A 15,246-nucleotide genomic window follows, 5' to 3' on the forward strand; every position below is an offset into this window, starting at 1 on the left:
ATGGCGTCATGATCAGTAATGGCTTCAGATCATCTGGGGTGGTTGCTGGTATCCAAGTATTTGAACACCTACTTACTGCCCAGCGCAGAGTTTTGATAGTTCTTTATCTGCTTGCTTATCATGTATCTCTTTCATTCTCTTATTTTCTCCTTTTGTCTTTGAAGAAACATGTCCTAGGTCTCAGAACTGTTCAAAAATTGGTTGCTAGGCAAAATCACTCACATTTGTCTTCCAAGCATAAGTTGTGCTGGTAATGGTAATCCCTTTTTCAGACCTACTGTGCTTATCCAACATCACACTCTCGACTCCAGTATCTGCAGTCCTCATTTTCTCTAGTTGATTTCAACCCGACTATGAAGCCTCTTCCAAGGATTTCTACGTTGAAGAAATTCTCCTCCTCTCTTTCCAAGAATCTCAATGAGTCTCTCTTTCACTGCACCTCCCCCCCCAGTCAACTTTTCCCCCAGCCCCACTCCCCTCCCGTTTACCTCTCAGCCCCCTGCCCACAAGCCTCATTCCTGATGAAGGGCTTATGCCCAAAACGTCAATTCTCCTGCTCTTCAGATGCTGCCTGACCTGTTGTTAATAGGTTAAAAATAATGAATAAAAAATAATTAGATTCATCTTACAATGCAATAAAAGTGAATTTCTTACAATGCTTCTAAAATAATTCAACAAGTAAAAATGATTATAAATAATTTAATAGTTGTAGGCCAAACCACGCAAATATTCCAGTGGTTCCTGTGAATCAAACTGTTGTACAATATTCAAAATGCGTTCATTGGCCCTAATGTATTTCAGACATTTTCGATTTGGAGTATTCCCAGCAATCAACTGTTCATAATATGCATCACACCCTTTTTGAATTCGCCTCATATAACAGGATGGTTAATTCCTAGCTCTGCATATATTTTTCTATGTGCAGCTTCAGCATGATTGCTCGGTCCACATCAGCTATGGTCCAACTGTACAGATTCCACATTTCTTTAGGAAAAGGTGGCGAACGTCGCCCATTGTCTTGTCTCATTGGCCTCCCAACATAATTATCTTCGAACCAATTTACTAATGGCTGACATTCATCAGGTAAGCCTTCCAACAAAGCATCGATGTAGACATCCATGTGGGACTGGTACAAAACATAACGCGACGATCATTTTAGCTTTTAATGCAAAGTCAGGATCATTATTCTATAAATGTTAGAGCCCAAGGTGTTTCAGATGCTTATGAATATTATGTGCTAAATGGAAGAAACAGCCTTTCAGCTCCACTCCCAGAAAGCATTCTTCCATTGCGGAAAAAGCTGCGTGTTCATAATCACAATAAATGCCTTTTGGCTGTAAATCTGGTAGCAAACCAGTTATCATCTGGAACATTCTAACATATGTTATTTAATACTTACTAGGTAATAAAGCATATAATACAGAAAAAACTCCTCCATGCTTTCTTGCCATAATAATATAAACCTGAGAAAATAATGGAGGAGTCATCTTAAATTCCCATCCGCATACCAGACTTCTGAATCACGTAAAAAAACTACCCAGCTCTTTCTATCAAAAATTAAAATTCTCTCATCTTCTTGACCACTATCGCCAATTAAAAAGTCTTCACAGTGACCACTGCTCGACACATAAAATTTGTACTCGTTACAGATCACTAACTCTTTTAAACTAACAGGATTTGGAGGAGCAGAATTGATCTGATTTTGTTTTCTTCGTACAAATGTTTTCATAGCATCTGAAGTTGGAAGTGCTGCCTGAGCAGCTTGAGAACTATTTTCTATGCAAGCATTTATAACTGATTATAGCACTTCAAAAGTTTCCTCAGCTTTACATTTTACACTTGTTTTGATGGTAGCAACTTCCACACTTACTGCTGAAGCACCATGAGAATGCCCGTTCACTTCTTTTACTACTTCATGGGTTTTAGTGTCGCTTTTGCTACATTTATCAAATACATATAGATAACCATCGTGTGATAATTTTGGTTTGTTCTCTTGCTTAGAATGTTTTCAGCCATTTCTGGTATGGGCTCTACAAGAAAATAGGAAGAAAATTGTATTACAGCTTTCCAATGTGAAGACAGAAGGGCTTAAGTATCATCAAGGCAGTAGATGACTATTAACAATTATTAAATGAGAAAATGGTTACAAAACGAGCGGGTTGTTCGTCATCCTCTCTTCTTTAACCAATCAAGACTTTTTAAAATTCTGAATTGGATCCAAAACAGCTCAGCGCCAAAGTAATGAGCGCCAAAACAGTTTAGTGCCAAAAAGGCAGCACCAAATAGACCCATTCCATGCTCCTACAATGTAGGGATTCTATATTGACTATTTCCCTCTTAGTACAATCTTGGAAATTTGCCAGTGTACTTCAATCTGCACTGAAAATAGCCCTCATCATGTCAGGAATGATGACAGTCGTATTACTAAGCTGTCAAACAAAGGAAAATTTAGTCAAGTAATCCATCACAAGAATTTATCTTTCCCATGCACTGTCAATTTATTGCTACTTTCAACTAAGAAGTTTGTAGAATATTGTTCAGATGTAGAGGTTCCCTCCATGGCTGGAATTATGTTTTGCATTCACAAGTGTTAATTATTATGATTTATCTCTGTACAATTCAAAGATTCACATGCTAGCCATCTTATGGTTTCAACACCAATGTGTACCTGGTGTAACACAGATACGATTGTGACAATACTATAGCTTTAAAAGACTTATTTTCTTCTTTTTCTTGACAGGTTTTAAGACAGGCCAAGAAGTGCCAAGCTGTGTATTTGAATTCAATGGAGTAAACAGCTTGTCAGGCCTTGGAGCTTTTTTTAACAGTTGGAGCAATAGAAGTGTTCGGAATAGATGGGGTCAAGCTCCCCCAGAACCAAGAACTCTGGGTGTTTCGATTTCCTCCACAGTCAAAAGCTGTGCAGGTTAGGTGAATTGACTATGTTAAATAGCCCACGGTGTCCAGGGATATGTAAGTTACGGGCATTAGTCAGGGGAAATATAGGGATGCGGAATGTGTCTGGGTGCGTTACGCTTTGGAGGGTCAATCTGGACTTGTTGGGCCAAATGGCCTGTTTCCAAACATTAGAGATTCTAATATTATTGCTTACCAACTTCTCCGATGCTAATTAAGGCCATGACGTTGTCTATTCAATTCTTGAATTGGGTACAGTCCACCGATTCCAAGCTGTCCCAGACAAACTCTTCTGCAGTTTCAGACCAGCATTGTACTACTTTCTGTTAAGAATCCTCTCATTTCAACTTCTGCTTGTAAGCTGGGAGGAGGAACACAGCATTGTGATCGATTTTCCAAAGCACAAACAGGGTGTGAAGCAGCAGATGTCTTTGGTTGTGTAGCAGTGGTCAATGATGTTCAGTCCTCCAGTGGGGCAGGAGATGTTTAACCTGAGACCATATCATCGCGAGTGAAGATGAAAGATATCATGGTATTATTCAACAATGAGTTGGCAGTTCACTCAGAGTCCTGAACAACATTTGAACCTCAGCCAATACTGGTAAGAACATAATAGGTGGTCAGTTATCTTATTGGGTATCATATTTACCAACTCACACAATAGTAATTGTACTTCAAAAGTATTTCACTTACTGCTATTTTACTTGAAACATCATAAGTTTGTCAAAGTTGTTTATAATGGCACTTTTTTTGTTCTTAAATTAGCTATTTTGACCTTTTAGTTCCACCATCAACAAACACACAACATTTGATCCTTATAATTTTTCAAACCAAAGTAAATTAAGTCTGATACAGGAATGAAACATATCTAAGAGTTGCTACTGCACATTCAAAGAATATACAGCGTTCTTCTTATAACTTCATTTCTATCATACATGCTGAGCATCATTCACTCTTGTGGATCATAAGAAGCATGTCAAAACAAAACAACATAGGTACAAGGCATAGGCTGGAGACCCAAGGCATTGCAAACTGAAAACAGCCAAGCAGATTATAACGCGTCAACTGAAATATATTGCATAACAGGAAACTCTTTTTTTTCAAAATTTCATCATAACTAGAAAATCAAATTTTACACAGCTGCTCAAGCTAAGCTTGACTCAAGTTAAAGCTTAGATCATTGCCAATGAATATTAAATTAATTTTATTTAACAATATTGGACATTGTATAATGTATGTACAATATGAGCAACAACGAAATATACAGGAGCAACATTATTTATTAATAAAAATCCACAGCTGTAAATTCAGGTCTCAGTCACCTTGAATCATATCTTAACCTAATTTCTTCCTTTTACAGCATGAATCCACTGTCGTCATCTTTGAGATGTTTCAGCAACCCGTGTAATCATGCTCCCACACACCTGATCTTTGCGACCAATTCTCACCCTTGAAAGTAGTCTATCAACTTTCTACATAACTGGTGCATGTAAAAAGGTTAATTAGGTCAAAAATTCAGTAAATCAGGAAATGAACATGATAGAGCACGAACAAAGTGATTGGGAAACAAATTGAGACCAGGATATAAATTAGATTCAAAGAGATAAAGAACCTGAATTATATCTTATTTCAGCATATCTAATGGAAGTTTGCAACTAATGTGTCACTCCTGAATTATCATTCTTAGGTAGATAAATGTGAAAATCACTTGCACATAGCAAGGTTTAGCAATCACAAAATAAATGATCAGGTAATCTGTCTTGGCAATTTTGGTTGAGAAGTTCAATGATTACACAGCTACTTCAAAATTTGACTTCAGCAACAAAGGACAGATGGCTTATGATTGTGGAGTCTAGATAAGTGAAACTATCAACAACCTCCAATGTTAATTCTAGCTAAAAGTGATATATCAACGTCCTGGACTGAGACATTTATCTCTCTAATTCTGACAAACAAAATTTTTTACAGGTGTGAGCAAATCTATTTGCTGCTCGAAGTGTTTCTCAGTAAGGAAATGTTAGTGTGGCATCATCAACATAAAGCAACTCTCAGTTGAAGACTTGGCATAATTTGCATCTCACATCTCAGGCATGCAAAACTGAATGGTTATCTGCCAGTTCTGATAAGTAGATGAATGCATGGCTGAGGAGCTGGTGTGTGGGAGAAGGATTCACATTGTTGGATCATTTGAATCTCTTTTGGGGTAGAAGTGACCTGTACAAAAAGGACAGATTGCACCTAAATTAGAAGGGGACTAATATACTGGCAGGGAAATTTGCTAGAACTGCTCGGGAGGATTTAAGCTAGTAAGGTGGAGGGGTGGGACCCAGGGAGATAGTGGGAAAAAAGAGCGGTCTGAGACATGTACAGCTGAGAACAGAAGTGAGTCAAGCAGTCAGGGCAGGTAGGGACAAGGTAGGACTAATAAATTAAACTGCATTTATTTCAATGCAAGGGGCCTAACGGAGAAGGCAGATGAACTTAGGTCATGGTTAGGAACATGGGACTGGGATATCATAACAATTACAGAAACATGGCTCAGGGATGGGCAGGACTGGCAGCTTAATTTTCCAGGATACAAATGCTACAGGAAGGATAGAAAGGGAGGCAAGAGAGAAGGAGGAGTGGCATTTTTGATAAGGGATAGCATTACAGCTGTGCTGAGGGAGGATATTCCCGGAAATACATCCAGGGAAGTTATTTGGATGGAACTGAGAAATAAGAAAGGGATGATCACCTTATTTGGATTGTATTATAGACCCCCCAATAGTCAGAGGGAAATTGAGAAACAAACTTGTAAGGAGATCTCAGCTATCTGTAAGAATAATAGGGTGGTTATGGTAAGGGATTTTAACTTTCCAAACATCGATTGGGACTGCCATAGTGTTAAACGTTTAGATAGAAAGGAATTTCTTAAGTGTGTACAAGACAATATTCTGATTCAGTATGTGGACGTACCTACTAAAGAAGGTGCAAAACTTGACCTACTCTAGGGAAATAAGGCAGGGTAGGTAACTGAGGTGTCAATGGGGGAGCACTTTGGGGCCAGCGACCATAATTCTATTCATTTTAAAATAGTGATGGAAAAGGAGAGACCAGATCTAAAAGTTGAAGTTCTAAATTGGAGAAAAGCCAATTTTGACGGTATTAGGCAAGAACTTTCAAAAGCTGATTGGAGGCAGATGTTCGCAGGTAAAGGGACGGCTGGAAAATGGGAAGCCTTCAGAAATGAGATAACAAGAATCCAGAGAAAGTATATTCCTGTCAGGGTGAAAGGGAAGGCTGGTAGGTATAGGGAATGCTGGATGACTAAAGAAATTGAGGGTTTTGTTAAGAAAAATAAGGAAGCATATGTCAGGTATAGACAGGATAGATCGAGTTAATCCTTAGAAGAGTATAAAGAAAATAGGAGTATACTTAAGAGGGAAATCAGGAGGGCAAAACGGGGACATGAGATAGCTTTGGCAAATAGAATTAAGGAGAATCCAAAGAGTTTTTACAAATATATTAAGGACAAAAGGGTAACTAGGGAGAGAATAGGGCCCCTCAATATCAGCAAGGTGGCTTTTGTGTGGAGCCATAGAAAATGGGGAGATACTAAATGAATATTTTGCATCAGTATTTACTGTGGGAAAGGATATGGAAGATATAGACTGTAGGGAAATAGATGGTGACATCTTGCAAAATGTCCAGATTACAGAGGAGGAAGTGCTGGATGTCTTGAAACGGTTAAAAGTGGATAAATCCCCAGGACCTGATCAGGCATATCCAAGAACTCTGTGGGAAGCTAGAGAAATGATTGCTGGGCCTCTTGCTGAGATATTTGTATCATCGATAGTCACAGGTGAGGTGCCAGAAGACTGGACGTTGGCAAACGTGGTGCCACTGTTTAAGAAGGGCAGTAAAGACAAGCCAGGGAACTATAGACTGGTGAGCCTGACCTCAGTGGTGGGCAAATTGTTGGAGGGAATCCTGAGGGACAGGATGTACATGTATTTGGAAAGGCAAGGACTGATTCGCGATAGTCAACATGGCTTTGTGCGTGGGAAATCATGTCTCACAAACCTGATTGAGTTTTTTGAAGAAGTAACAAAGAAGATTGATGAGGGCAGAGAAGTAGATGTGATCTATATGGACTTCAGTAAGGCGTTCGACAAGGTTCCCCATGGGACACTGATTAGCAAGATTAGATCTCATGGAATACAGGGAGAACTAGCCATTTGGATACAGAACTGGCTGCGACCTTGGAGTGCAGGTTCATAGCTTCTTGAAAGTGGAATCGCAGGTCAATGGGATAGAGAAGGCGAAGTTTGGTATGCTTGCCTTTATTGCTCAGAGTGTTGAGTACAGGAGTTGGGAGGTCGTGTTGCAGCTGTACAAGACATTGGTTAAGTCAGTATTGGAATATTGCATGCAATTCTGGTCTCCTTCCGATTGGAAAGATGTTGTGAAACTTGAAAGGCTTCAGAAAAGATTTACAAGGATGTTGCCAGGGTTGGAGGATCTGAGCTACAGGGAGAGGCTGAACAGGCTGGGGCTGTTTTCCCTGGAGCATCGGAGGCTGAGGGGTGACCTTATAGAGGTTTACAAAATTATGAGGGGCATGGATAGGATAAATAGACAAAGTCTTTTCCCTGGGGTCAGGGAGTCCGGAACTAGACGGCATAGGTTTAGGGTGAGAGGGGAAAGATATAAAAGAGACCAAAGGGGCAACTGTTTCATGCAGAGGGTGGTACGTGTATGGAATGAGTGGCCAGAGGATGTGGTGGAGGCTGGTACAATTGCAACATTTAAGAGGCATTTGGATGGGCATATGAATAGGAAGAGTTTGGAGGGATATGGGCTGGGTGCTGGCAGGTGGGACTAGATTGGGTTGGGATATCTGGTCGGCATGTCAGTAGACACCTTCCATATGTGATCTGCAGGCATACAGTAGTCTTCAAGAGGAAATGCCAAACTACAGGGCAGCACAGTGGCTCAGTGGTTAGCACTGCTGCTTCACAACACCAGGGTCCCAGGTTCAATTCCAGCCTTGGGCGACTGTCTGTGTGGAGTTTACACATTCTCCATATGTCTGTGTGGATTTCCTCCGGGTGCTCCAGTTTCCTCCCACAGTCTAACGATATGCAGGTCAGGTGAATTGGCCATGCTAAACTGCCCATAGTGTTAGGTGCATTAGTCAGATGGAAATGGGTCTGGGTGGGTTACTCTTTGGAGGATTGGTGTGGACTTGTTCGGCCAAAGGGCCTGTTTCCACGCTGAAGGAAATCTAATTTAATCTAATCTATGCCTGTGTCAGAATGTTTAGCTCAAAGTGGATCTTAAGAGATCAAGTTTTGCTGTCATAGCTGGCCTGAACCATCATTTTCTCATGGAAAAAGGATACCACACTGAGCAGTATTGAGAAAAACAATGCTGGTTAAGATGCTGAGCGGATTAACTGCTCTTCATTGTAGTGTCAAGGGCATTATAATGCCCATCTATAGAAGCAGGCAAGACCTCAGACTACAATATTTGTAAAAGTGCAACATTCTCAATACTTTATTGTATTATTGAATGCATATTTGTAACTTTAAAAAAAAAGGACTCTGCTGACTGGGCCAGCATTTATTGGTCATCTAATTGTCCTTGAAAAGTCCGTGGTGAACTGCCCTCTTCAACTGCTGTAGTCCATTACATGCTGTAGTCCACAACATCATTAGGGAGGGTGTTCCAGGATTTTAATCCAGTGACACTGAAGAAACAATTTTCCATTTCCAAGTCAGCATGTTGAATGATTTAGAGTAAAATATTCTAGTGGTGATGTTCCCATGTAACTGTTGCTCCCATCCTCCAGATGCTAATGGTTGTTGGTTTGAAAGGTCTTGACTCAGGAGCCTTGGCGAATTTCTTCAGTGCATCTTGTAACTGGTACACATTGTTGCTACTGAGCATTGGTGGTGGTCTGGATAACATCTAGTTCTTGCTGCATTTAGAGGGAAGGAATGACCTAGCTAGTGTTCTGGGGCCCTAAACCCTAAGCTCACTATGGAAGATGGTGGTATTTGAATTCAATAAAAGTCTTGAATTAAAAATCTCATAATGACCATGGAACCCACTGCTGTAAAAACCCATTTGCTTCACTAATACCCTTTAAAAAAGGAAAACTACCATCCTTACCTGGTTTGGCCAACATGCAATTGCTTAGCAAGCCATTTAGTTGTATCAACCAGTAAAATATCTCAAACTAGAATATAACTTTTAGTTTGAGGAAGTACTAAATGAAGATAAATAAAAATATTTAAGAAACTGGCATGCATCTAATGTATATGGAAATGAAACAAGCTTGAGTCGTCTACAAGATTGGAGGTAGAGTGCAACACATAAATAATAAACAGCATCAAAGGAGAAGGAGAATCGATGTTTCGGGCATAAGGGCTTATGCCCAAAACGTCGGTTCTCCTTCTCCTTTGATGCTGCCTGACCTGCTGCGCTTTTCCAGCAACACATTTTTCAGCTCTGATCCCCAGCATCTGCAGTCCTCACTTTCTCCATAAATAATAAACAACCCATCTCTGGATTATAATGGAGCCAGAAGGTCTACCTTTAGTTCAATGAAAAACTTAAATTGTTTATACTGTTTATACAGCCCTATGGCTGCAAAATTGAAGCATTACATTGGATATAAATTATTTTCAAGGTGTGCGTAAAAATTTGTAGCTTGGGTGTTGGTTGTCATGGTTGTGGGTATGTTCGTCGAGTTGGGAAGTTGATTTTCAGTGACATCACTGAAGATGTCACCTAGACAGGGGACGCAACATCTGCAAATCAACTTCCCAGCTCGGCGAACATACCCACAACCATAATATAAATTATTTAGTCTACATTTTTGGTTGAGAATATCCTGAAGTATGCCAAGCTACTATGGAGAAGGGCTGTGGTCTTATGTGTAATTTATTTTCATGCTTCTTACAGAAGACAGTGGGAGTCTTAGTTCGGCATAGGTTGCAACTCACTGAGTTGGGAGAGTCAAACAGAGATAACAATAATTTACATAACATGATATGGTCTCATGCTCAGTTGACACTTGTGGGGAGGAATATGATGGAATCTAGGTTAGAAGTGTCAAAGGCAATTTGCAGTATTACACTGGAAGGTTGTAAGAAGGCAGGTCAGTATCTGTCAGCAAATAGAACAAGTAATTCACAGTCATAAGATCTTAAATAGAAGTTGAAGTGGCACTTAGCCAAAGCAAATGCAAGGATACCCTTAAAGTCTTACCTCAGAGAATAACTAAGACACTGTGGAAAATTAAAGTGAATTCCTGAGATTCCTGGCATACTTATCATTTGGAACCAAAAGAAGTGAATTAAACTTTAAGGATCATGCATAGTATAAGGGAACTTTTATGGAGTATGTAGTGACAGGAACAAGCAAAACATAGAAATGAGTTCATATTTTAAGAAGTTATAAACTATAATGCCAAATGAAGCCTTCGCTTAATTAATTTTATATACTACAAAGATTGCTTGCATAAAAACATGAAATTTTGTGGGGTAGTTTTGACAATCACAAGATTTTTAGATGCTAATGATCTCTAACATTAGTGCAATAAATGTGATTAAGTTAGATATTAGCATTGATTACCTATTTTAAAAAAATAGGGTTTGTGGGTTCTTATGAATTGTCCTGAATTCAAGTCTCATCTGCTCCAGAGATGCATCATAACATATCTGAACAAGTTCATTGAAGATGCCTATAATAAAGGGGTTTGAGGAAAAATATGCCTGAAACAGTGAGATATACCAAGTATGATGGACAGAAATAAATGAGAACAAAAACAGAAAGGGGGGGTGGTACATAAGAACTAAATGGGGATAAAGTTAGAATGACAAAGTAATGATTTTTCATCATTTATATAAATGATTTGGATGTGAGATAAGAGGTATAGTTAGTAAGTTTGCAGATGATATGAAAATTGGAGGTGTAATGGACAGCGAACAAGGTCACCTCAGATTACAACGCTATCTTGATCAGATGTCTAATGGGTTTGAGAAGTGGCAGATGGAGTATAATTTATATAGATGCAAGGTGCTGTATTTTGGGAAAGCAAATCTTAGCAGAGCTTATACACTTAATGGTAAGGTCCTAGGGAGTGTTGCTGAACAAACAGACCTTGGAATGCAAGTTCATCGTTCCTTGAAAATAGACTTGCAGGTAGACAGGATAGTGAAGAAGGCATTTGGTATGCTTTCCTTTATTGGTCAGCATATTGAGTACAGGAGTTGAGAAGTCACATTGCCACTGTACAGGACATTGCACGCAGTTCTGGTCTCCTTCCTATTGGAAGGATATTGTGAAATTTGAAAGGGTTCAGAAAAGGTTTATAAGGTATTGCCAGGGTTGGAGGATTTGAGCTCTAGGGTGAGGTTGAATAGGCTGAGGCTGTTTTCCCTGGAGCGTCAGAGGTAGAGGGGTGACTTCATAGAGGTTTATAAAATCATGAGGGGCATGGATAAGATAGAAATACAAAGTCTTTTCCCTGGGGTGGGGGAGTCCAGAACTAGAGGGCATAGGCTTAGAGTGAAAGGGGACATATATAAAAATGAGGTAAGGGGCAACTTTTTCCACACAGAGGGTGGTATGTGTATGGAATGAGCTGCCAGAGGAAGTGGTGAAGGCAAGTACAATTTCAACATTTAAAAGGCATCTGGGTGGGTACAGAAAACGAATAGGAAGGGTTTAGAGGGATATGGGCAGGGTGTTGGCAGTTGGGATAACTGGTCGGGATAACTGGTCGGCATTGACAGGTTGGACCAAAGGGTCTGTTTCCATGCTGTTACACCTCTATGACTGAATTGGAGATGCCAGTGTTGGACTGGGGTGTACAAAGTTAAAAATCACAATACCAGGTTATAGTCTAACAGGTTTAATCAGAAGCAGTAGCTTTTGGAGCGCTCCAAAAGCTAGTGTGCTCTCAATTAAACCTGTTGGACTATAACCTGGGGTTGTGTGATTTTTATCTCTATGACTCTAAGGGTTGTCGAATGGGAATGTTCGTAATCTAAAGAAGAGACCCAATTAAAAACCTGAAAACATTTTACCCCAAAATGTGACGGCCCAATTTAAAATATGTTGCGTTTCGTAAACCAAAACTGGTGAACTCTCTCCAAATGTGTATCAAATCACAAACTTATATAAAGTCTTGGGGTTGGTGGATAAATCATTGCCATTTCCAACGATCATTTGAATCGAGAGCAACCAGCCAGGTGGGGTTAAACCAGTAAAGGGAGTGGAGGCGGAATGCTCTAATATTTACCAGCTGAGGCAACAAGTGGATGAGCTACAGAAACCGTCCCACTAACTAACACGCACACACTATAATTTTTTTTTTACCCCCATATTGCATTAACTCAGACGAACCACCTCACCGGCTTCTACTGCCGTCGTCAAGATTTTATACCCTGCCCCCATTGCCAGCTCCAATCATCAGCCTCCACGCCGCCGCCAAGACGCCTCCGCTGATTGGATCAGAGTCTCCACTGACGTTCTTCTCCGCCCCCCCTCTCCTCCCCAAGACAACTGAGTAAGCCTCCCCCTGATTGGCCGCCACTCTGAGACCCAGCCAACCGTCGCCCGGAGCAGAGGAAGTTGATGGAATCCGCGGCGGTTTTTTTTCAGTTGTGTACCGCCTTTTCCGTTCGGCGTGGTTGCCACCGTTTTTTGTCTCCCCCCTCCCCTCCCCTCCCCCCCCTCCAGTCCATAATTTCCCGTTGGTTCCCTGACAACCGATCGGTTCCTACCCCGGCGGTTGGGGAAGGAGATTGGTCAGACACAAGCGGCCCCGGACCCAGCGCCGCTCCTGTGCGAGTGATGTTAGCGCGGGGCTGAGAGCCGGGAGCCTTCAAACCCCCTTCCCCTTTCCTTGGCCTGATCCTACCCCTTCCCCCCCCCCCCCCCCCAACTTACTGTTTGCACCCTCAAATATTTTCAAAGCCCCGACGCGGTTTGGTTCCCCCCTTCCCCCCCCTTTCTTCCGTTAACTTGTAAAATGGCGGAGCGTTCTGCGGTGGAGGTGAGGAGCCTGGTCTCTCACCCGGCCGGCTGGCAATCTCTCTTGTCCTTCACTGTCCTTTTCTTGGCCTGGTTGGCTGGATTCAGCTCCAGGCTATTCGCCGTCATTCGTTTCGAGAGCATCATCCATGAGTTTGACCCGTGGTGAGTAACACGCGTACAGCCGCCTTGCCTCAGTGTAAAGCCCCGCGGTTTATTTTTATTTGGGGGGGAGGGGTGTTCGGGCAGATGGACCTTGGACGGGGGGGGGGTTGACGCAGGAGGAGAAAAAGGGGAAGCCGGGAGATCAAAGTAGAGGGAACGGGGTGTAGTATTGAAGAAGGAACACGGACAAAAAAGGGGAACGTAGAAGGAGGAAGGACACCGGAGGGAAGGAGGCGAACGTGGGAATAAAGGAAGGAAAAGGGGAATGTGGGTGGACGCATGGGATTGGAAACGGTGGAGTGAAAAGGAGGTGGGGGACATGGGGTTGGGAGAACCTGCTGGTGGGATACTTGGGGAGAAGAATCATCGGTGGGGGTGATGTGCGAGAGGAAGAGGGGGCAAGATCATGTGGGTGGGGAGAGAGCACAGCACAGAGAACCATGTGTTGAAGGCAGAGAGATCATCGGGGGATCGGAGTGGGCTAACATGGAGGTGGGGGAACTGGTGAGGGGCAGAGCAACACTTTGCAGGTCAGAGGACTTGCAAAGGGAGAATAGTGAATGACAGCAGAGGGAAGTGAGTTGAGATGAAGTAGGCATGGGAGTGGAATGGATGAGCGAATGCAGGGTATGGGGAGATCAAGGAGTAAGGAATTGGGGGTGGACCAGGGAGGAGGTGTTCAGTAGATAAGAGGTGGGTGAACTCTGATGCACAAGAGGGTCATGCACAGCAGTGAACTCAGGGAGCAGCAGGTAGTGACTTGGAAGTTAGAGAGCAGAGTGCAGGGGAGGATGATCTGTAGGTGAGAGAGCGTTGATGGGAACATAAATATGATAGAATAGGGTAGGCAGATATGCGGGCTGTTAGGAAGTTTGGGTGGGCAAGTAGAACATGCACAGAGATTACTGAAAATTGGAAGAGCCACGGTTGGCCAGGTGTGAGGAGAGAAAAAGAGGGGCTGATTTTCTTTCTTCAGAAAGAAGAGTTAGGATAACTGAAGTTCAGGACAAAGGAGGATGTCAGAGTTCTGGAGTGAGTGGGGGATATCAAGTGTTTGGGATAACTTTGTGGAGCAAGGGAAATTATAGATACTGACGCATTTGGAGTTAGTGAGGAGGATGAAGCTTGGAAATCTAGAAAGCTAACTTGGGATGTAATATTTAAGCAGGAAGGTGAAGCATTGTGTGATTTTTAAACTGTGTGAATGTAAAGTGGAAAAATTAAGATAAAAGTAGTTTTGTCAGTATTGGAAAACCGGAATTTGGGGAACCCTAGGGGTTTAAGGTCTTGTGGAGCTTGTGTTATAAAATGTGAAGTGTGTGGACAGGACATAAGGAATGTGATCACTGGATGATGGAGCTGAAAGTACATAGTGGGTTGGGGCAGTATGGTAATGGGAATTGAGATATGCAGAGACCAGGATGGAGAAGAGACCTTTATAGATGGATAAATGGGGACAGGACAGTTGTCAGAGTTGCGTTATGGGAACATAAAGCATATGAAAAATGGTGCCTAAGGAGGATAAGGGGTTGAGACCATGAGACTAGATTATGCTGTAACAAGGGTTTCCTTATGGAAGGAGCAGGAGGTTTTAAGGAAGAGCATGTGTATCGCAAAGCTTTGAAAAGGAGACTAGGGGTTTGAAATGTCCAGGAGATGAAGAACAAGGAAAATTTAGATATATGGATAGAAATAGGAATAAGTTGGGTAATGAAGCCATGGGCCTGATTGGGAATGTCGACAAGATTAGATAAAGAACAAAATACTTAGCTATGAAGTTGGAGAATGGAGAGGAGTTGAGGGAATTGAGCTATGGTCTGATCAGAAGAAGAAGATGGCGTTGATAGGCAAAATTTACATTGGAAAGGATAGGGCAAGGACTTTTACTGCCTCTATTTGATTCAAACCTCTAGTTGTGAAACAGTGTTATGGGTAGTTCAAATACATAAAATTTTCACTCAAGCTATCTACTTAGATGAGCATATTTCAGCTATCTTCAGGCAGATATTTGAAGAACACTGACTACTCACTGGACTGGACAGACAATTCCACAATGAAAAATGGTAGTTTATTGTTGCACTTTTTTAAATAAAATGGTCATGATTATTGAACTATGTAGATTTAAAAGAGCAG

The 15,246-nt window shown here is 41.6% G+C and overlaps 1 protein-coding gene and 1 long non-coding RNA gene across 3 annotated transcripts in view; one reads left to right on the plus strand and one right to left on the minus strand.

The window, feature by feature from the left end:
* Positions 1–745: 745 nt before the first annotated feature.
* On the minus strand, positions 746–12,698 carry LOC140464979 (uncharacterized). Of its 2 annotated transcripts, none has more exons than XR_011955036.1 (3): positions 12,327–12,698; positions 3,113–3,407; positions 746–2,030 (listed from the first exon to the last, which is right to left on the minus strand). It is a non-coding gene; the product is annotated as an uncharacterized lncRNA (long non-coding RNA). The 2 variants fall into 2 exon arrangements; XR_011955037.1 differs by lacking the exon at positions 12,327–12,698 and having other exon boundaries at positions 746–1,126; positions 1,871–2,030; positions 3,113–4,086.
* Positions 12,699–12,840: 142 nt separating this feature from the next.
* The window catches only part of stt3b (STT3 oligosaccharyltransferase complex catalytic subunit B), a 118,939-nt gene continuing 116,533 nt past the window's right edge, over positions 12,841–15,246 (plus strand). The window contains exon 1 of the mRNA XM_072560688.1: positions 12,841–13,113. Within this exon, the coding sequence (XP_072416789.1) occupies positions 12,947–13,113 (167 nt within the window). The 5' untranslated portion in view covers positions 12,841–12,946. The remainder of the gene's footprint in view (positions 13,114–15,246) is intronic.

This window comes from Chiloscyllium punctatum, chromosome 41, assembly GCF_047496795.1.
Source record: "Chiloscyllium punctatum isolate Juve2018m chromosome 41, sChiPun1.3, whole genome shotgun sequence".
In the NCBI taxonomy this organism is placed as follows: domain Eukaryota; kingdom Metazoa; phylum Chordata; class Chondrichthyes; order Orectolobiformes; family Hemiscylliidae; genus Chiloscyllium; species Chiloscyllium punctatum.